This window comes from Metopolophium dirhodum, chromosome 6 (assembly GCF_019925205.1).
Source record: "Metopolophium dirhodum isolate CAU chromosome 6, ASM1992520v1, whole genome shotgun sequence".
Lineage (NCBI taxonomy): Eukaryota > Metazoa > Arthropoda > Insecta > Hemiptera > Aphididae > Metopolophium > Metopolophium dirhodum.
In genome coordinates, this window is record NC_083565.1 from 14,466,917 (window position 1) to 14,491,134 (window position 24,218).

Genomic DNA, 24,218 nt, shown 5'->3' on the forward strand with positions numbered 1-24,218 from the left:
GTGCACAATACAGGGGTAGGGCAGTTTCCCCGCCCTTGGCCAATATCCATTAGGTCCTCGGGGACGCTGCCGCTGCAGTAGCCCATTGATGACAACGGCTAGACAATGTCTTTGCGAACAACGCGACGGTATTCTCATCTCTTTCAAGTTAATTACGTTTATCGCGCCGATCCTCTTTTGTATTTTTTGTCAACAGGTGGAATTTCCTATTTTAAAGAGAAATGTGTGGAGATGGTAGGTATATACTTGTTACTCGGCAGTGACGACAATACAACGGTATCGCGTATTGTGCAGTAAGTAATAGAGGAAGTCTCAGCGGTTTATGGTCGTCGTCGTGGGAGGGCAGGCGGCGTTTAATTAAAAGGAAAAAAATAGCAATGCCCGGGAAAATGGTCCGGCGGGAGGAAACCTTCGGAATCGGGGGAGGGGAAAGTTGGTTGGGATTACGGATTTTTAATTAGATACGACGGAGGAATGTCTTACGGTGTGTGAGAGCGAGCGCGTTCCCGGTCTCTGTGCTTGGAGTGCGCGTAGCTCGTGTCGTCACACGTTCGGAATTATATAATAATGCCAACGGTTATTTATTTGTTCCACCAAAATATTTGTATTCGTTTTTTTATGATAATAATTGATCGCGTAACACTACAATCAGGAGATGGAGTCGGTTTAACTTAGGTACGGGTGATTAACGGATTGTTTATACGTCTGCCAAAAATGTAGGTACCCTTCTCGAACATGCGCCACTGGTATCGATAAGTTTAATAATAATAACGTGTTGGGGTGATGGGGGTGCGGATGAACAAAGAGAAAACATTGATTCTCGTTTTTTTATTTTTCGTATACTAGACGGTTCCGAGTTCGCGGGGCCTAATGGACTGGAAAACGTGGTTGTACTGTTCTTAGTATACAATCTCGCCAAATTCCGGGATTTACTTCGAAAGGGATTTCGTGAAATGTGTTTTTAAATCGCCTGTGTACTAGCCCGTTGTAACAATCGAAAAAATAGCCTGTAAAAAACAGGTTCGCGGAATAACTCGTTTCCGCCAAAAGAGTGTATATTTTATCTTCTATCTACAATTATCTTTCCTATCATACGAGATCATGATACCATTTTTTCACAGAAACATTTTTTGTACACCAAAACTTAATATTTAAATTTAGTAATGTTTTTAAACGCATCTGTTACGCCATAATCTCCCTCGAGAATAACACAATATTTGTCGAAAATTTTTTATTGCATTTTTAATTAAAAGGTAAGCCAAAATACATGAATATTAACAGGCGCGAATCGTATTTTTTATACCTAAGTCTGGGATTATTTAAAATCTCAGTGCGTACAAAAAAATAAATAAATAGTAGTTGAAAAAACTGTTTAAATGGTTGCCCAATAATTATTATCTCAGGCTAATATGGTGACACAAAAATAAATGTATAGTTGGGAGTATCAAAATGAATTACAGAGTTGAATGCATGTAGTTGGAATAACTGTAGAATAATAGTTAAAACAATAATTATTATTAATAGTAGAGTGACATATCACGAATTGTATACTCTATTTTATCTAAGTTAAACAACTTTTTTATTGCGCTCGCAGAGTATGGTGAAAACGTTGTGACATTACAGTTAACTACATATTCACTGTGGTGTTTCGCGACGTTTTCACCATACTCTGTGTGCGCGAAAAAAAAGTGGTTAAACTTACGGGGAATAGAGTTAAAAACTATCTATTTAATGAATTGAACCATTAACTATTGTAAGTAGTTGAGTTAATCGTCAGTTTTAGTTGAAATTACTATTTTATATGGTCAACTGAAATACTGAACAATTTCAAAATAAATAAACTGCTAGTATCCATCTGGAATCGAACCCATTCCCAGCATTCTCTATATTTTATAGTTGCCGTTAACTTTTTTGGGTGATGTGAAATGATTATGTTATTCAAGTTTAAAAAAAAATTCACGCGCGAGTAATATGTTCATATATTATAAGTACCTATAAACATTTTTTTCTTAGGATAATAGTAGGAGCTAATAGGAGATAATAGGAGCTTTAAAATAATGTACTAAAATTGTTTAATATCAGTTGTGTATATTGTTAGTAAATGTTTTAATGAAACACAATAGTAGAATTAGCTTCATCCAACAATGTATTATTACTCTCCAATTTTGTTTGGAATAATTCATTGTGAAAAATAAACATTGACATATGTATATATGTTAGCGCAATTATTGAGTTTATTTGAAATGAGCCACTTTTTACAAATTACAAAATATGCCTGAAAACACCGTGAGTTCTAAACTTATATGATGGGTAACTTTGTTCTTTAGAAACAATAAAGATTTTTTTGATTAAATGCAAGATTAAACAACGAAATAAAAATATTTGTCCGTGCCGTCAATATTTGGCTAACTAGGTACCCCTATTAGTAAGTGGATCTAACTCTCATAATCGTTTGGGTAAGTTTGGGTTAGGACTTAGTTTAGGCCTATAATGCCGGTATATAGTTACGCAGTAATTTGGAGGAGCGATGAGTGTGGTAGTTAATTTTAATATTTGACATTTTGAAGTCGTCGACGTAGGACGACATGGTACTGCAGCCGCAGGTTTGGTTCAGTGTTTTCGCATTGAATTCCATTTTTTTATTGGTTTGCATCAATCTCGTGATGTTTGATATGATCCGCCAAAAATATACAAAACCATATTAATAATTTAATGCCGAATAAAAATTTCAAAAGAAATATACTGCAGCGGTTAATCATCTTTTGTTCGTTGTCGAACTTTCAGAGTGCTTTTTGAGGCGGCGCACTCGTATACAGTTTTAATTACTCGATTTTAATCGCACCCGTCGGAAACGCATTTTGCAGCGTTTTAATTTTTAAACGCCAATCGTGTTTCTGTTTATATATACACGTGGTTATCAATTATATATTATATGCTATATAGGGCCAGTGAGCGTAAGATATTTACCGAAAGCTTAGACTTATGGTTTTGTATAATATTTATAAATGGAGGATTCGGCCTATATATATGGAATTAAAACCCAGATATTAATAATTGAAAACGTCGAATGCGCCATGAAAAATACGAATGGCGGAGAGGCAGAGTTTGATCGATTAAACCATGATATATTGTGACTCTAGATCTACGACCCATTGATACGATAAAAATCGTTTGTATGTTTTTTAAATAAAGTTTCGTGCGTAGGTTATTTACGTTGTAATAGATCTACAAACCGGTTTACTCGTATTAACGGTCTCTATACCGCTGTTTTTTATCTTTAAAAAAAACTCATGATATTTGATAGAGAAAAAATATTATGCTTCACCGAAGGCGTCAACCGTAAAGTTTTTTCGGAGCATTAATAAAATGTTTATCATCATATTATATAAGTCATTTATTCATTCGTTATGTCAAAACACTTAAAATTCTTACTATCTTGTAAGCCTTATAAATATTATACTCATCCCAGATGTCCAGTGCAGGTGCATCACACTGGTGTGTTCTATTTGCCTACGTGTTGCGCCTCATCCACACGAAATCAATATAATAATATTGTTTACATTATTGGATTGGAATACACTTTGCGAACATCGACTTTCGTTTCTATCATATCCGTGATAAATTTACAATTTTCAATTCGAAGAGCAGATAAAAGTATTATTTGACTTATTTTACAATAGGTTTAGGTACTGTTGTAGACGACAATAAGAATTTTTATTATTTTTTTTTGTCTAACATCATAAAACATGTATAACTATTGAATGCGTTTGGATAGCGTAAGCTACAAGTATATTGTAAAGGAACTAAAATAAATAAAAAATATGTTCCCAGTGAATGCATCGTACCGTTACAAAAGTCATACACACGAATTTATATTCTGGATAAAATTGTCTGGAAAGCTCGAGAAAAAGGTAATTCTTTTCTTGTTTATGCGTAATTCCTGATATATACTCGTACTGTACATTTCTCTGGCCAATTTAGGAAAATCCTTAGTCTTTTAACTTTCAAAACGTTCTCGCACATTATAGTTTGTGACAGATTATTAACCGATGATCCAATACAATTTCTTCTATAGTAAGACTTATAGGTTTTCATCCAAAAACGTGTATACTGTAAATTTCAGTAAGTACATCAAGTGTTTTTAAGGATAAAAACTTGTATTTGTTCGTTAACCAATAAGAATTAAAGTATAAGCATATACAGACATTTAGTTACCATTACGTGAGTGGGTACAGTAATTTTTGTTTGATAAAGTTTTCTTAACTATATTCTCAATTATATGGCTGTTAATTGATCTGTAAGCAACATTCTTAAAATACAAGTGTAGAACTGTAGACTAAGTATATTGAAATTAATACACCACAATTAGTGCACATTAATTAAATAAATAGGTACACATTTACCTACACTCTTTCAAATTAAATAAACAGGTACATATTATACACTTTTTGGAAATTCGAGGATTTAAAATAACTTGTGAAATGTTTAGGTGTTCTTATCTGTAAAATATATTATGAATACATTGAATAAAAATGAGTTGTTGTTTTTATTCTGTTGCTTTTGTTGTTAGGATATTTTTTTAATTTTATTACTATTAAACTATACTTTTTAAAAAATAATTAGTTTTTATTAGTACTTTGCTTCGTTTGAATTGTTTAAAACAAATATATATTTTTATTAAATACTAATTTTTAAATTGATTTTATTATTTTAAATAATAATTTAATAAACTCTACCTGATGATTTCTACTTCATTCAAAAACATTTTACTGCAAATTGAAATAATTAAAAATAAATCAGTGTCTTGATTTTTTGTTGGTACTCATTTAATTAAAATACATCATAGTCTTTATTACATTAGGTATCTGAATTATTATTGTTTCTTTTGTATTCTTAATCATATTATTTTACAGAATTTACAATTTGATAACTACCTTAGTTAATGTTTTATTGTTTAAGATATTAATCAGACAATAATTTGAGTTAATTACATAGGTACATGGTGGTTCACCAAGCATGCTATCATTTGTTTCTTGAATAACACAGTTATTTAAAATTAGATTTTTGGAACTTTTAAATATACTTAAAGAAATTATTTTTTAATTCTTATGATTTTTTATACTACTTTAGGGGTATCCTGTAGAGATGCAAGATACTGATTTTCAAATGCCAAAGCCTCTTTTTACTGTAAAATTTCTAAAAACTTTAATGTATCAGAATCAAAATTCGAACTAGTTGATTTTGAGTTATTTAACCTTCTGTACCTACTAAAGATAATAGTTCCATGATAATGGGTTTGAAAGATATGGGGCGGGGGGCTATGGGCATTGCGTAGTTTTAACATTTTAGCAATTTATATTTATTCATCAACATTTAAATTTTGTAAAAATGGTCCAAGTATTATAAGTACTTGATCCATATAAGGTACATTTATTTTATATTTTTGTTAAACCATTTTTATGGACTGTAATAATATAGGTAGTTTATCCTTATTATAGACATTTTAATAACTGAGAAATTACTCGTTCAAATATTGAATTAGGTACTTAAACATTTTCAATAAAATTACCAACTAAATAATTTACAGTAAAGAAGGCTGGTTCTAATTTTAAATTAGGAGTTTGTATTGCCACTGGATCCTTCTTAATTAGTACTAATAAATTTCTAAAAATGTATTTTGATCTTTAAGTATATTGAAAATTTTAAAAATCATAATTTTAATTCATTATTCAATGAAAAAATCGGTAAAAGTATGATTGGCGAATCACAATCTATATTGTACAATATGCAAAAAGATAAACCATGAGCTAGTTATATATTTCTTTTTTGTTTTTAGGTTTATTGTAATATAGATTGTATGTGTCCTAGTTGTCCTCTATATTTTCTGTTTAAATGTTACGTCACCATTTGTTAATTTGGAATATTATATCCTTCCTCTACATGTTTAGCTTATATTTTGCTTGGAAATACTCATCCATTTAAATTTTTATTGTTTTATTTTTTGTTTCAGGTAAGCAATACAATGGATATGTTGACTTGTCAATATATAAAACTCCCTGCCGAAGAATCGTCTTTGCCAAATTTTTTCAAATTCACACCGTATGTCACAGGATCCCTGAAGGTAAATTGCTCGTTTCTGCGTTTTGTATAGTGCAGCTGCGTTGTTGCGATTATAATAATATGCTCTCCGTGGAAAAGCCGAGTTTCCTTTGGCTTCGCCGTGAAACCTTCACGGCTAAAAGCCGCACGGGTTATTAAACTTTTCCTGCGTGCAAATCACATATAAGAATCCGCCGGCAATTACTGTGGTTACCCCCTAAGTGCTTCCCGGACATAAAATCCGTAATTGAACACGTTCGCGATCGTGTAACCGTTAGTTTGGCTGGGCAATAACATGATGCAGCCAATGGTTATAAGGGTATCTGTGTGTCCCTTCCGCTGACTCTATATCATCTATATATATCAGCCTATTTGGAGCAGATCTCGATAAATTTAATGGCAAATAGTTTAATACGTACACGTGTGCCTTCTTATAGCTATAGTTCACCAGCTTATTGCAGCTAAAAACGTTCCATCGATTATTATATAATTAGGTAGGTAACCGCCATATATATACGTGGACGATGGATTGTATAATTATTATACGTAATGTGCAATAAAAATGCCGCTAATTTGAGAAGTCATTTAACGATTTATATCGTTTCGAGTTCATTCCATTTCGGTACATAATATATATACGAGGCCATTTGATTATTTAGTTACAAAAGTTTAGTTGAGATTACATCTGTAGGTATATTACATATCGCACAATCTCTATTATTTTTGTCACGTACAAATTGAATAGCCCATGCATGGTGTACATAAATATTATGCATGTAATGTTAAATGCTGTTTAGGTTTTGACTTTTAGGGTAAGTATGTTAAATTTTTTTGTTTTAGTCAGATAAAAAATTATTTAAGATAATGAAATATCAGAATAAGATGTTCTATGGTTATTCTCAAAAAAAATTACCATCAACCATGAGTGTATTTTATTTGAATAATTGTTGACGTTTATTTTCCGTTAATTATTATACTATCTTTGTTCTTAAACAACTCAAAAAATGCAATCGATATTTATTACGGTTATGATAAAAAATGTCAGTTTGACAATTTTTTTTCAATACATTTGTTTGGTAATTTATTATGAACCGTTGATTATTATACAAGAATAATGATAACGATGATTAAAAATCATATATATTCAATAACGTATTATAATCATATAATCTGTATTAACTTGAATAAAATCCTCGTGTTAAAATAATAAATAACAGGGCTTTCATAATAATCTCCCCTAAAGAATTGTTTCAGCCGTTTTTATAACGTGATAAAAGTTAATCGTTCTAATTGAATTTTTGGTCTTTAGAAAGTCGCAGTATTGTTTGTCCATTACGATAAACCTTTTATTCTTTTTGGTTTTCATCAAAGTTCTTTTTTTTGTTAGGTTCTCTGTCGGTGTAATCTGGATTTTCATTAATTAGCTAATAGAAACCAAGGTCGGTTTGTTACTTTAGTTTTTCTATTTCGGTCCATATAGTTGACTATAGATCTGCTGCAATTCCGCGTTTCCGTTAATTTATAATATAATTTCTATTCCTGGCGTCATTTAGTTTGTCAACCATCGAGATCAAACCCTAAATTTTCTTTAGAAAAAAAAAATATCTCTAGTACGTAAAATGATGGTTTTACTGAGCTTGCATGAAATAGTCGATTTATTTTTTTTTGTATCGGTACCTATAATTGTAGTTTCCTGTTTTATAGATATACATTATATTATTATGTGATCTGGAGGGCACTTCGATTGTCGTTTTTTGTTTTATACCTAGATAAACATCGTGAAAATTGAAAGGTATATGTGCGTCCTAGAATTTAATAAATATATCTTGTAAATACATAAATAGTTAATACCGTTTTCACGTTGTAAATTGTTATATCATATTGCTACCTACTATATTACTTACTATTACCTATGAAATTATCACTGCTACTTCTGCTACGACTACTACTACTACTACTTTATTTTTTATCTGAATCGTCGAACCGAGAGAAGACTGCCTATGCTTTGCTTTCCCGCCGGTCCGCCATCGTTTATTTATACATAAAACAAGTATTAATTAAATCACAGCATATACCTACCAACAATAGTTACAATAACGGTTTACAGATTTTACAGTAGTTACAACTAAATTACTTCTACTACTATTACTACTATTATTACTACTAATAATAATAATATTGCGGTATGGAGTGGTAAGTCAGGTATTTGTCCTCGAGAAGTATAACTACTTAATCTAAAATTGTATTTTGAATGTAATTCTTTTACATTAAGATGAAAACTAAAACCCCGTTGGAGGGTTATATGAGTTTTCGGCCTGTATTAATTTCACTTTACCTAAGTTAATCTTAAATCAATTTTTATCGTGATTTTGAATTCGTAAGGATATGATTGAGTTTAGAGTTTTGCATTAAGTTTGTTCTAATTACGATAGTGTACCTACAATATCATTATGTAGGTATGAACATAATATAACTATATGTAGGTATTATTGATTATATTATTATTATGTATAATCAATGGTATTAGGTAATATTAATTGTTAACATTTAAAACCTTATTGAGAATTGTTTTTAACTGTTGTATCAATATTAATTTTGTAAAAATAAACATAAATAATTTAACTTTGTGTTTTTTTTCGATTAACATTGTTTTACTGTCGTCTTTTTTAAAAAATAGTATTTATATTGCTGTGTTTATCTGGCGACCCACAATAATAATAAAAAAAATTGATAATTAATAGCCCAAATAATTTTAAATATTAGATATAGTTGTATAGGTACATTATATAATATTATGTTTTCTTTTACTACTCGCTGGGTACTCAGACGTGGCGAGTACCTATAGTAGTTTCAAATGTTTAATATTCTTTCAATAAATTTCAAAATCCACTTTGGTTTTTTTAATTCCTAGTAATCTTAGTTTTAGTTGATACCGCTAAAATAACAAATTGTATTTAATATTTATAGTATACTTTGAAGCAGAATTTATTAAAATTGATAAGTCTCTAATTCTGAGAATAGTTTTTATTTTTTTTTATTTTATTTTTTTTTATTTAGAAATACGCCTCAACTGCCAGGGTTATTGGCGTTTAAGATATACATGTTACAGTTTAATTATAGTTTACTTAATGATACTAGAGCATACAGAAGAGAGAAAAAAAAAAAACGTATATAAGATAATTAATATGATACTAATAATGTATAAAAATGTGAATTATATGTGGTATGTTAGAATTTGTGTTATATTTTTTGCAGAAGGTTTGTTTCTTTGAGAAGTTCTAGGAGTGAAGATGTTCTTTCCGTGTTTGGTGCTAGTATTTCACAAAGGTTGCTTGGGAGCATGAGTTTGTCTCTCGAATAGTTTTTATTATAGGCATATTATTACTATTAATAATGTGGTAGTTTTATTTTTTTATTTATAGCATAATAACCAAAATCTTTATTTTTTGTTAAAATAACCAATTTTAAGAAAATTAGTAAGTACTTCTAAAAAACAATTGCGTTTGAAGGATATATTTTTGATATTTTTAGAATATTGTAATATCAGTTTATGAAGAACCTTGAAATCATTTTTCAATATTTTTTGTAAAAATAATTTGTTTATCAACTTGTATGGAAAAAAAAATTCTAAAATATCAACACGCATCTGTGTAAGACTACTAAGACCAATACTTTCATCGCTTATTCGCTCCACCCTAAATCTATAATATATTATTTTATACCAATATAAACTTTTTATTTAAAACAATAATATTGGTTAATGAACAGTTTACAATGTACATGTATCTAAAGTTATTATAAGTAGTTCAAATATTTTAAAACCATTCCAAGTTAAAAACTAAAGTTTACTTAATCCCCCCCCACCCCTCCGCTCACCACACCTTGCTAAATATAAATTATGGTCGAGTTTATTGGGACACGACTCTAAGTAAAATTTTTAACCAGGTTAGAAACTACCCTTAAAGATTGGAGCAATCAAGGTAATACAAAACATACATAAAATAAATAAAACCCACACGCAACGTAAAACCAATTTATTCATAAAATCTCCTCTCGAGATCTTAAGTTTATGGTTAATTTAGTTTTAAATACAATTAAATAGCAGTTTCAAAGGATTTAAATGACGCTGACTTTATACTTATATATACCTATTGCCTGGTACATGTATACCAAGTTGTCCAAGTCAATGATTTTACCTATCAATTGATAACATTCATTGCAAGTTATTAGTAATGTGCTGGGAGTATTACTTGTATCGTGCTTGGCATATTACCGGATAACTTGTATGGAATGATACTTGTAATGTGCATGGAATATTAAAATAAAACATTGTGTTCATATTACAATTAAAGTTACTTTCTCCGGACATAAGCAGTTCCATACACATTGCAGTTACGCGAATATAACATGAAATGTAACATTACAAGTTCCAAATTAATGTTGTAAAAACATCGCCGAAATATTCCATTGCACAGTGGGAAGTGTTAACGATTAAATTGTAAATTTATAAAAAGTAATATTAAATATTGTATATGAAATGTAATTTATTTTTACATTGAACGTGTTTCCCTTATTATATTATTATGGTTCTCCGCAGTGCTCGCTACAGTTTATTATGAGTACAATTTGTAAGTTCTACTAATCCCTATTTTTTTTTATCCAGACTGCGTGATAAATATATTATATTTGATGAATAATAAAACATGTATTAAATCGGGAATCAAATTATTGAAACCTTTAAAATTAGATTTCAAATATTGCTCAACCAACTCAACCTTGATTTTAATGATTCCTTTGAGCTTCTGTGAAACTTAATTTTCTTTTACAAATGGTGGTAGTATTAAGCGACGGATGCTGCTTGTAGCCGTGCATTTTTAACAATCATGACTCGACAACGACTCAATAACTCTGTGTTTCGTCGTTAAAAATAAATTAGGTTCCAAATTCCATTATGAAATGTCGGGAAATGCGTTTAAATTTTAATAGGTAACAACCCTACGAGCTACGTAGCGCCTGTAACGTGCGCATTGTATTTAAGTTAAAGTATATTAAATAATTTTCGTCTCTAGTTAGTGGAATATTTTTATCCTTTTTTATTTTCATTCTCCTATATTATTATTCAGAGAAATTAAAATATTAAATATTCTTTACATTTTATATAATTATTCCTTTGTATTTTTCGAGCTTAATTTGAACACTGTATACCCGTTTCAATTGTATATATTACCTGATAGTCTTGATGATTTACCTAACCCAAAAAAACTAAGGAAAATTATACTGTTTTAATTAAAAATGTTTGCGAAATTGAAATGGTTGACTGCAAAGGTGCCTACAAATTATTATTGAATATTAAATTTCAATCGGATTTGTGGAGTAAAAATTGATTGGTTTTTTCTTTTATACCTGCAAATGTATTTCCCTTGTAAAACAAAATCTTTAATCGGAAAAAATATTATTTCATTGATCATCTGTATTTGTCATAAAATGTTTTTTATAGTATCAATCATACCTATAACGTAATTTAAACCGTGTCGACCGTATTTAAGTTATGAATATCTCAGTGTTCAGATATGAAAATGTTTTCGATAAAACAAAATGAACATTGACGACGCGTGCTTTGTATATATTATGGGTAAATTAAATTATCCACCCTAGTATATGATATATAGTATGTATATTATATACATATGCACATGGTGCACGGAACGAAATACGGTTGAATTATCACATGATGATGTATACCAATTATGTTAATTAGATGGTAGCCCCCCGGCCGAAAAGTTTGAATACTTGTGATTCTGATGGTGTACCTATCGATTCTATATATTATAATATCTTAATATGGCCACATAATATACCTTCTTCTTCTTGTCGTGTCGGGCATCATATTCCCTTCCTTTCCCAGTAAGCAGAAATTTAAATTGCCTTGTCTGCAATTTTTTCAGTTGTCATAAAATCTTCTTTTTTGCACTTATTCGGTAGTAGTGAGCAATGGGCATGCAAAGATATGGTCTGCATCCTGCAGCTCTCCACCGCATTCGAATTTTCCTCCTCTTTTATTCCTCATTTTGATGTCCTTCCTGTTTCGGTTCGTAATCTATGAAGTGTCTTCCATTTTGACCATAGTAGGTGACTTCCGGGTGGTAAGTTTTCCTTCGTGTCATAACATAGCTCTGAATTATTCCATTTCATGTCTTCCTTCCATAAGTATATTCTTGTCACTTCAGGCGTTTGTGATAGGCTAGTTGTTGTCTTCAGAAAATTTTCTTCGATTTGATTATTAGTATATTTATTAAATAAGATTCACTAAGATTGGTGCTCATACACTTCCTTGAGGTAATAATAATATTAATATAATCCATAATAATCCATTATTTTGTCTTCTCCGTCTGCTTTTATTGTTTTTCAGTGATACAGAAAACCGTCCATTTATAATTTACCTGATATAGTATGTTTTGGAACTGGGAAGTGGCATCCCTAGATTAAGTTTTTGTGTTTTTACTAGGATTTTATAAAGCCATATAATATAATATAGTTTATACGGTATAAAATATATAAAAAATAAATATATTATACGATTGTAGAGGTGATCATAAATTAATGACCGTCTTGGATCCCTGCGAGGAACCTGTAAATAATATATAGGTGACTGAAATGCGTCAAATCTTCTTCGCCGAAATCTTTAATCCTCGGAAAACAGGGAGCGTGAATTTCGTCCTGGTCGGAAGTGACGAGGTTTACGAATATACGCATAAGTTAAAGATGGCCGTCGAGCACTGCACTAAGTTTTTTTATATATTATGTATTATTATTATTATTACTATTATTATTATTACTATTATTATCATCATATATATTATAAAATACCATAGCATTCAATCAATATGGCGGAAAAGCGGTGTCGCATGGCCTGCTTGACTACCTATGTACCGTATAGTTTTGACAATCAATAGTATATTATCTATATCTGTGTTCTGTAATCACGCCGGCAATAATAGCCATGATTTCATCAATTCACTGTTAGCAATAATTGGCGTCCATGAGTCACGACGGTCTAAAAATATTCATTATCCTATTTTTTAATCGAAAATTTAATTTATAATATTAAATAGTATCACGAACAATTCCCCCTAAAAGTATGTGTCTTATTTTTAGCATCCCCGATCGACATTGTGGTGCCGAAAATTATATTGTAATGTAATCCGTTATTTCAAATTATAATTATACGTACATTAACGTGATGTAGGTAGTAGGTTTTGGTAATAAACATTTGGCATGATTAAAATAATATATCAAGAGCTTAAAAATCAACATTTAAAAAAATAAAAATTAGTACAGTTAAGATGTATATACCCATAAAATGTCGGATGCCCTTACCTATGTAGGTACCTATTAAATTATACATTATGTACCCATTAAATTATTTTTGAAACACCCTATAATATTCAAATATTGTTTAGTACTTATATGATAACTATAAGTATAATATCAATGCTAATATAAATATTTGTTCATTCTAAAACCAATCTTAGTAATTTGCATTTTTGTCCTTGAAGATTTTGGTACAAGATTGGTTGTCCTTAGTTTTTCTAATACCACAGAAACGATCATTATAATAGTTACGACAATAGTTTCTTCGAAAAAGAGTATACAAATAGGTTCCCCACTATTAATAATATGTATTCTCCCTACAGTCGTCGGTCGAGCGGTTATCGTTTTCTTTTTTGAGGTCAAGTCTACTATAGTTACATTCAATCAGTAACTACTCACATCGCCCCATGTGTAAATACGAGCAAACGTTTAAATCTTAATAGTTAGTTATATAATGCGCGATGTCAAATGTATAACGTCCGCTTTTAACTCACTACGCCGATAATGAAGGATGAGTTTTGTGAGGATTGAGTATCGCCATCGGTGCCCTGGCGCATACGTATACCTATCACATTTAGGCGAATTACTGTAAAAAATGATTTTGAATATCAGAATATTTTATAAATGCAATTTGTAAAACTATTATGAACAATCTGTTAAACTTTAAACCAATACTTTGATCAGCTCGTATATAGGCAAGTATTATAATACATGTGCCTACACACGTATTATAAAGTAGACCCGACAAGTGTAAAGCGAATATTATTTGAATTGCATGTAACCGACAGTAGGTCTATACGTAGGCGCTTTAGCAACAGGCCGTCTGTTGATTCAACCTGTGTGTATAATATCTGTTGAATATAATATACGTATATATTAAAGGTATACGGTGGTTATACCCATCACTGACGTTTTTCGTTGTACGTGACGATTTTTTCTTAAATCTTGGGATTAGTCGTTTTTGTATTATTATGTAACGAACACATCTACCTATATAAACAATATATTTATTTATAAATATAAGCTCGTCGTCGCACTCTGTTTATTTGTCGTCGCTAGTGTTTAAGAAACTTTTGTGTAAACGGTCATTTGTTTAAAAGCTGCAAATCTTGAAAAAATATTCGTCGTGAAAGGAAAAAAAGAAAGAAAAAAGAGACATTGTGTACCTACAAACTAAAAGTGCAAATATATCAAACTTCAATAGGAAAAGTTTGAATAGAAACGTTAATAAATATAAAGAACAAGAAGAACAAGAAGGAAGAAAAAAAAATGTTTTCTGTTATGACGGTTTTCGGAGGACCCGCGAACAATACTTTTTTATTTTCTTGCCGATTGTCGACGGCCGTCGCGTCGTATTCGTTTAGTCGGATAGCGGTGGCGGGTTTAAGCAATCGCGTTTTCGTGCTGTGCTCGGAGGAAAGTTCGCGTCATGTTGTGTTATGTCGTATATAATATATATTATATTATACAAATTTTTATCGCAATAATTGCGAACGCATTTGTTTTGGTTAATAACCTATTATCGTCAGACTGACAAAAACACACACACACACCCACCCCACCTACACTTCCACAATATTCTACACTTACACGCATTCACTATTACGCGCGGAATCACCAGGTGGGTGTGCGGTGGCGGAGTGTTCACCGTCCGTGTGTACGGGTGTCCCGCTCGTGTGCGTTTGTGAGCAAATAGGTACATGCCGCGGGCGGAGAGCGCCTCCCCGCCACCGATGGGCGTACCTGTGTGCTCGTCGCGTGGCGCATGCGCGCAGGTCGGCTCGTCGTCGACGCCGCCGACCGCGGCACACACACCGGACCCCGTTCGGGCCGACGCCGTCGCGACCAGTGCGATCAGAGTCCGCATCAGTACCGGATCTTCTCCGCTACACTCCGACGCGCGCGGCACACACCACTTTTTTCTCTTTTTCGTCTTTTTTGCCTTTTTTTTTATTCTTTCCCCTTTCGTTTCTCGTTTTCTGTCCACGCACGCAAACCCAACGGCTAGCCCTCGCACATACACTGTAACACACACACCGCATACACATCAACAAACGCAAACGATATCAGTCGCCCGCCGAGAACGTCCAACGTCCACGACCACGAGACACCGGACAGGTGCTTTATCACCAGTACTCTGCAACAGTATAGCACGGTTTGCATATTATACTGATAATATATTGAAATAACATTATACACGTCCGCGCGCGAGTTCTAAGCGTGACGCCGTCAGCCGCAGTCGATGCGATCGTCCGGTTGACGACGACCGGCCGGTCTAGTCCGCGTACCCGAAGCCGCCACCGCCGCCACCGTGTTTGCCGCCCGGCGGGCCCCGGTCAACGCGCCATCAGCAATCACGTACTGCTACACGTACCCGGGGGCACTGCACGTAGCCGGAGAGCAACAGCCGCCGCCGTTGCGGACTTGTTGCGCGCACTGTTGCTCGCCCGCCGCCGCCTGCACCACTGCCGCCGCCACAGCCACAGCCGCCGCATACCACCACGTATATCAGCACCAGCATCAGCCGCCGCAACCGTTGCACCAGTATCAGTTAGCCGTCGCCGTGACGCCGCAACCCAAGACGCCGCACGTCGGTGGCCAGCTGTACCACTTGCAGGCCAACAACACGTATCACCCGCCGCTGCAGCAGCTTCAGCGACCGGCGCTACAGTACGCGGAATCCGTCACGACGGCACCACCGACGGCCACCATCGCCACGCCGGCAGCGGACGCCGTGCAGGACGACGTGGAAATGGTGAGTGTCGACTACGCCACCGGGGCGAGCGAGACTATTATATTATATTATGCATTATTATGTTCATGTCTCGTCATTGTCTACGTTACTCGCTCCGTCCTTGCGACCGAAAATTTTCTGTTGTCTGCCCGTCCGTCCTTGCGCCGCCGTGTGTTTGTCTGGCTTGCCGCCGACAATCCCTACCCCTTCCCGGCAAACGGGTTTCTTACACTCTCTGGGAAGTTTTGAAATCCCGAAACCGTTCCATATATTATACAATAATATCGTACTAGTTTTGCGACGTGTGATTATATTGCAGTAATATTATTGCGCATATATTAATTATTATTACCTATTATATTACTCGCGATTTTTGGAAATCATTATACTACGTGTGGGATACTCGCGCATCATAATTTACATTTTAAATACATTGGAAATTTTAGTTTGTTTGACTTTGCTTTGCGTTCAAGTTCGTTTAACTTGCAAGATGCGCTGTCGGATATATTTCGCCGGATGATTGACTAGGAAATCCTTTTCTTTTAAATTCGTAAATATTTACTCGACGATACTTTTTTGTTTTATATCACTCGAACTTACAACAACAAGGTAGAACTGCGGTAACATTTATGTGTGCTCGACATTCATGAATTTTGTATTTTCAATAAGCCCACGGAACTGCACTTTTTGCGGCAGAATTGTGAAAACCATACACACTCGGTCATCGTACATTTTTTATTACCCCGGAATCGAAATTTTGATGTAAAACTGCTGCTGTTGCTGCTGCTACTGTATGTATATATATCTGGAAAGCTCGAATAAATTCTGCTGATCACTTCAATTGTGTTTAATAATACATTGTTTATTTTTATTATTATGTCGTTTTTTTTATATTATACTTACCAAAAAATTATTAGAAAATATGTGATTTTTAATTCGAATGGTTGATTTTGTTTGGACAAACAATAATAATGTATTTATCTAACGCAACACATTTGTCTCGAGTTGATCTGTTCAAAACGCTCAAGGTTCATAATTTAATAAGTGTTGAAGCTCATCTTTCGTGGGCGATTTGTTTTATTTAAAAAATTTTATCTATAGGTACATGTATATACCTGCATCAGGGGAAATGGCTCGATCACAATTCAATAATGTTTGTTATCAAAGCGATTATTTCGACTTAACAGTTTTTTTCGTGCGTTATTAATTTAATATAACAATATAATGTTGTGGAAAACGGCGGTGCGTCTTTCTCAATTGGAATTCCATGCCTTTTGAGAATGTTCGCGTAATAAAACTATACGTGTATATAGTATAGTATTCTCGTATTGTTGATCGTTCAATATTTAATATTAAATCTCTTCGATTCTCGTTGTGATTATTCGCGTTTGTACATAGCTGTTGGATTGATATAATATTATTTATTTTATATGTTGTGCATGTGTGTGTGTGTGTGTGTGCAATAACCCACCGTGTTAACGTTGGACCACCCTATGTATACGTTTCAAATGTAACGTTTGATATCTCGAAAAGAGACTCTATATAATAATTTGCTTAATAGTGATGGCGGTATAGCGTCGTTATCATATTATGTCATTAAGTGTAATCATATATGGCGTAGAGTAATCCTGCAGTATAGTTACACTATAGAGTGTATAGAAATTAATATACCCAACCTACACGTGCACATATTTTTTTTTTTTTTTAAACCACGTAATAATTTTGATTCTGTAGGGGCGGCAGAAAGGGTTGATCGGATAAGCGATACCTTTATATTTTGTATGTATACCTATACATAATCGTATATTATATTATTATGTTGGTATAATAGCGCGAGGTCTGACAATTCGCGTGCGGTAGGCGGTGCGGCGGGCTGAGTTAAAAAATTAGTTATCGTAAGTAGGTATAAAAAAAAAATTTGCCCTCGGGTGACGCGTGAAGTTGACGTTTTTAAAATTAAAACGCGATCGATGCGCGATGGCCGAGGTAAAATCAAACTCCGTCTCTCGTAGTCTCCCGGAGTCTCTATCTTCAATATTTATTATTACTATTTTGGGTTTTCTGTTTTCTCTAAACTATACTCCACCTATGAGTATACGATATCTATTTAATTTTAACAGAACAAATACAAGTCGTAGGTAAAACGCTACTTGCCGTGGTACAATTTTTGTAGATACCTACCACATATATTCAGCTCCATCATCGTCATAATTACCTATTCGTTCTGTTCTATGCTCATAAGTCTTAATCATTTATTGTAGACGTCCATAGAATAATATTATATCTGTCTGAAACACACCGCACGAATTCAATTCGTCGCCGCCGCCGTGTCGTGTCCTCGTCCTCCGCCGTGACCGCCGCCGCCACTATAGCACCACCGGCGGTTACCCGCGTTCTACCGCATCCTCCAGCTCGTCATACCCATTACCGGGTAACCGGTAATTTTCGTCCATACGCAATACCTTAATGTATATTATATATTATTATTTGTGTGTGTGTGTGTACTTGTGTACTTGCACGGTGTAATTTTCTACGGCGACGGTCGACGGTCATTACGTGCGGCGGTGGTTCCTCTCGCGTGTCTCTCGGGACCGCGGGAATAATCTCCACCTCGCCCCGTACGCCTTCGGTCGGTACTCCGAATCCGATGGTGGTGGTTAGAGGAAGGGGTGCAGGTGGAGGAGGGTTCGGTGTTTAATGTTAATCTGCTCGAGATCACGGCCGTCCGATGCCTCGTGATATTCCCCCGCCTCGACTCGACCGTCTACTTGGACGGCGGCGGCGACGAACGCGCCAAGGTGAACGCGCGCACAAAGTGTGCCCCCCTCCCCTCACCATCGCGGTCGCGTTCGACCACTTCCATATTTCATTTTGGGTTTTTGTTTTGTTTTTTTCTATTATTTTCTAGTGCACGCCCACCGGTTGTAATAATAGTATTTACAGGCGATAATAGTTTTCCGTAGCGATATCTAAAAAAATGTATTTGTGTACCTGTAAGTTGGTTGGTACTTGTATCCGTTTAAAATTTAAAAAAAAATCGCGGGAGTCCACAAAATAATGCCTATATAATACGAGTGTATCTGATATGTGTGTAAAAATAAGTAGGTGTAAGGTGTGATATGTGGTAAGTATTCCAGGTATTATTCAATCCCGTGACCATCGTGGAAAACGCGATTCGATGATTTTGGTTTTTGTTTCGAAACGTCCTTAACGGTGTTAACCAATCGCAATTACTTGTTAATAATAACAAATGTTGGCTAGGTATGTACCTATTTTTACTGTACAAACCCACTTTTGGAAATGATAAGTGATTATTATATTATGTAAATACTATTACTCAGTTATTCTGTATCTAAATAGACTCAGCAGTAGTCGGTATAATATTTCATGTAATTTGTATATACCTACTATATAAAAGGTAACTTATATGTTTTGATTTTCACTTTCCGCTATATAATAATAGTTGTCGAAAAAGCTAGTTTGGAATTTTTCGTTTTCACGATTATCATTATTGCGACCGGTTTTGGTTATTGTTTTTCGAATAAGTGCATTTTTAAAAAAAAATTATAGTAAGCCACTATGAAACAACGTTCAGTATAATAAACTCCTGAAAATCATGTTCTATAAAAATGTTGTTACGTCATAACTTTATTGTTTCTACGTAATTTTATATTAATTAAAAATATCCATCGCGTAATTATTTAATCCATGTACCCTCCAATGTTGTTTAAATACATCATAACATTTACATCTTAAAACAATGAGTCGTTAAAGTTATGAATGAACTCTAATTAAGTTATTGAATTCAATGCCTGTGGTAGTATAATGGTATGTTATATTTTATTATTTATGTAATTGTATGTAACTTGGACTGGATCGTAGGAAAATAATAAAATAATTTTCGTTTACCTTATAGGTGTAGTACCTCTTTGTTGGTTAATATAGTATTTATTTATAACTATAAAACATGATTAGACTTGAATAACTTGAAATGTCAATTTCACTAAAACACTAAGTTTAATTAGAAGTCATAACTTTATGTCTTTATATGTATAGGTACTTACTTGTTGGTTACGTGTTTGCTTGGGATCAAATTTTGTGGACTTACCAACAATCTTTAAATAATTACCTGAGTAATAATGAACAAATCAGCGAAGTTCTGATAAATATGTTAAAAAAATAATGTAGAGAAATTTTTCTTTACTAAACATATATTATATCCACTCGTTAATATTATAATCTATACTAATATATACAATTATTATGATTTGGTACAAGTAATATACCTATAGTTAATTTTTAAATGCTCATACGTTGCTAAAAAATTAAAATATCAAAAACGCCTATGTAGGTAGGCGCCTATAGTTAATATTCTTATACCTTTAAATTTAATATTTCACGCTAATATTAAATTGTTACAAAGTAAAACAGAAAATTCCGAACTTAAAATTTTCTTTTATGCTATAATGACAAGATATACAATTTGGGTAAGTACGTCTTCATACATTTTTACTAGATTAATTTAAAATGTTTTCTTTCCGTTTAGTTTAGTGGTTATTATATATTACATAAGATACATAATAGGAATGCTACTAGTACAATGTTTTCGTCCAAATATTCTTTTTTTTTTTATTACAGCATCGACATCATGGTTATTAGCTTACAATATGATTATTTGACAAAAAATGATAGGTTAAATTAAGTTGTACATTTCAATTTTTTTTAAGTATTCTTTTTGTTTTGTCATCCTTAGTAACTTATAACCTTCAACATGAATTTTATAAATTATCATATAGGCACATTCAAAAATTAAAAATTCACAACTATAATACATTTTGATATGCTTAAATAATACTTGTAAAGGCTGAAATATTATAGTTAATTTATAGTACCTAATATTGTATGCAATTGTATTTATTGGACGTGATTAAAATACGATTGCGCATCGGGCGATGATTTATTAAATTAATGTATTACGATTTTTGATTGAAAATATATTTTTACATATATCAGTTACTTTATTAGTATAGGAATTATGTTTAACAGTCGTACAGAGATAAACAATATTTACCAAATAAATATTTCTACGTTGAATTATACCTGCCATAATGTATATACGAACTGAATGTATTATATTTAAAATTTATAATAATAAATAATTTGTTTAATCGTTATATTGTTAAAACACTAATAATATATTGGCACCCTGGATAATCCTGTCATTTTAAACAAAACTTTAATTTCATAATCGTGAAAAATTGTTTATTTGCTTTTTATATTAACGGTTAAGTCCTTATTGATATAAATCACTAGATATCCTTTTTAAATAAACAAGCCAAGTACGATTAGTAAAAATACAAGTTGTTTTTTTTTCAAACATTTGTTTCAGAGTTGTTGAAAGGGCTAAACATTTTTAATACCTTTATGTAAATAATCTAGTTTAAAATCATTTGTTGAATTATACGTATACTATTCACATAATATATCGATTAATTTTGGGTGTCGTTCATACGAGTTGTGTCCAATATCATATATTTCGAATTTGCAGCGACCAGTGGATTTCAAATATTTGTGAATGCCCGCGACCCATTCCAAGTCAATTTTAATCTAGTTTTTCACACTCTTAAAACCCGTTTTCGTATATTACCCTCGAGGCTCGTTCCACCAAGAGATAATATGATACTCAAATGCGCTCGGCCGCGGTGGAGATTATGATTTTTAGTATGTCTAACCTACGAATTATGCCTAGGGTAGGTATTTTTTATTTAAAATACCGTGCTCATGACCATATGATATTCGTTCTGTATAGTTAACGAGATTGCTAATCATTTAAAATACACACATAACATGTAAGTATAGAAAACGAGATTAGTTTTTGTGACTTTTAACGTTCGCTGCAGTGGCCATCTTGAGCAGATGATTTGATTTGCAGCCACCGATTTTCAAATGTTAGAACATTCGCACTTGCCACCCCTTTTTTGCTTTTATGCCCAGTTTTACGTCTGAATAATAGTTTCATATTTTATTTAAATATTACATTTTGTTTATACATAATAATATGATTCTAAATCATAATTATAATAAAATAGGTACTTATTAATTTAACGAACGGCGGGCGGTCAATGTTATAGTGCTCAGTTGACGAAGGAATCCTATTTTCGATTTCCCGGGCATTTTTCTCCGCTATGCGTTATTATATTATATTATATTATTATCACGGAGATAGCGGGAAAACGGGGTGGAGGCAATAACTCACACGATCGCGACGGGGAGGGGAAGAGATAGAGAGTTTTAAATCAAAAATAGCGGTGCACCCGGAAAACTCTCGCCTATGTATTAATAACGGCCGTATATTATTTTGATATTTTTCGATTAAAAATTTCAAACTCGGCGGCGGCGGTAAATCAGCGGAAAGCCCGCCAAAAACCGGTTGACAGGAATGCGGGACCGCCGCCGTCGAGCATAGGTCATGGATTTAATAAAATCGTGTTCGAGGTGGTGGTTGTTGTCAGTTTGTCACATGGCAGCAACTGCATAATATTATACCGCAGTTATTTCTAATTATCGGTGCTGCTCAATAAAATGGTAGCATATTATTTTATAGTTTGTGTGTACCTACCTCCGTCTTACACACATATATAATATTATAATGTGTTTAGTTTAATTACGCTCGTCACGGTGTCGATGCTTTTTGTTTTTTCTTATCTGCGGGTCTGTGGATTTTGCGGAACCACGATGTGCGTCGAAAAAAGGCTATTTTCGATATGCCTATTCCGTCTGAGCTCCATAATAACGACACAATCTCGTAGACGGATTGATAATACGATTTTTTTTTTGTCGATTATTTTTTGTATTCTGTTTCCTTCCAATTGTGTTTACATATATATATATATATTCGTAACAAACCGTGCGACCGACCGCTCCCCCCCCCCCATCCGCTCTCTTGGAATGAATGGTGGTGGCTGCCGTGTAACGAATGTATCGGCGGCGGTGCGACGTGCCTTGACCAGTCGTCGTCGTCGTTGTCTTCCACGCATAAAGACCGGTTCCCGGGCCCGGCGCAGTCAAGGTGAACCGGTCAATAGCCCCGGCTTGGAGGTCCTTGACTCTCCTCCGCTCGGCAGTGGCGGCGGAGTCGTTCCAGAGAGAATATAATCACTTTCTTCAACAACAGAGTAAAAAAAATATTTCAAAAAAAAAAAAAATAAGACGCCGTCGTCGTTTTTTATTATTATTATTTTTTTATCCTCCCCACCGCCCGCTCACCACTACTTCCTGACTCCCCCGATGGAAGTATGCGCCTCGCGGTGACTCACGCACAAAACGCGTGCTTTTAAAATACTATCGCGTATAATATTTGTATATATTATATTAGGAGGTACCTACCGTGTGAGAATTTCGTTTTTTTTCGATCTTCGACCGTCGTTGGTGATAGTCGAAGATGATAACACAATAATATGACTATCGCACGCTCTACATCGCGTGTACATTTTCACTGGTTGAAACTTTTTCGACTCGCTCAGCGCCGGATTGGGATGAAATTACTTACCGGGCTGTCTGCCTGGACCAGCCCAAATCTCTGATTCAAAATTTCATCTAACCGGGCCAAATCTTTCGAATTTTTAACAGCCTTCCTGGTCAATCCGGGTTGGACGCGCTGCGTATATCCGGGGGTGGTGGTTATAAGACCTGCCTGCGCGGTACCTATGTATAGCTATAGGACGAAGGACCCGTCGTCCTGTTTGCAGTCACTAACGTCATAAATAAAACGTCTTCACGGAATCGTGATTTCCTCGTGCGTAATGCGTATATTATGCTTACACATATTATTATTATTGTAGTTTCACGGTGGCGGCAACGAACGGCCTCCCCTCCCACCCACTCCTGACACTTAGTTGTATACAATTTTATTTGTCTACGACGTATCTATACTGGCATATCTTTCGTATATTTTATAATATACCTACGTGCGCGTGTAATTTTTTCCTTTCCCACCCTATATACTACAATATAC

At 33.7% G+C, this 24,218-nt stretch overlaps 1 protein-coding gene across 9 annotated transcripts in view; it reads left to right on the top strand.

The window, feature by feature from the left end:
* LOC132946498 (polypyrimidine tract-binding protein 2) overlaps positions 1-24,218 on the top strand; it is a 202,549-nt gene that overhangs the window by 94,515 nt on the left and 83,816 nt on the right. For 4 of the 9 annotated variants that reach the window (XM_061016524.1, XM_061016529.1, XM_061016530.1 and 1 more), the window contains exon 2: positions 6,011-6,121. The exons of 4 other annotated variants lie outside the window; for them this stretch is intronic. In XM_061016524.1, the coding sequence (XP_060872507.1) occupies positions 6,023-6,121 (99 nt within the window). In that variant the 5' untranslated portion in view covers positions 6,011-6,022. Of the gene's footprint in view, positions 1-6,010; positions 6,122-15,284; positions 16,226-24,218 lie in introns of those variants that run through there. One more of the 9 variants, XM_061016531.1, reaches the window with a different exon arrangement.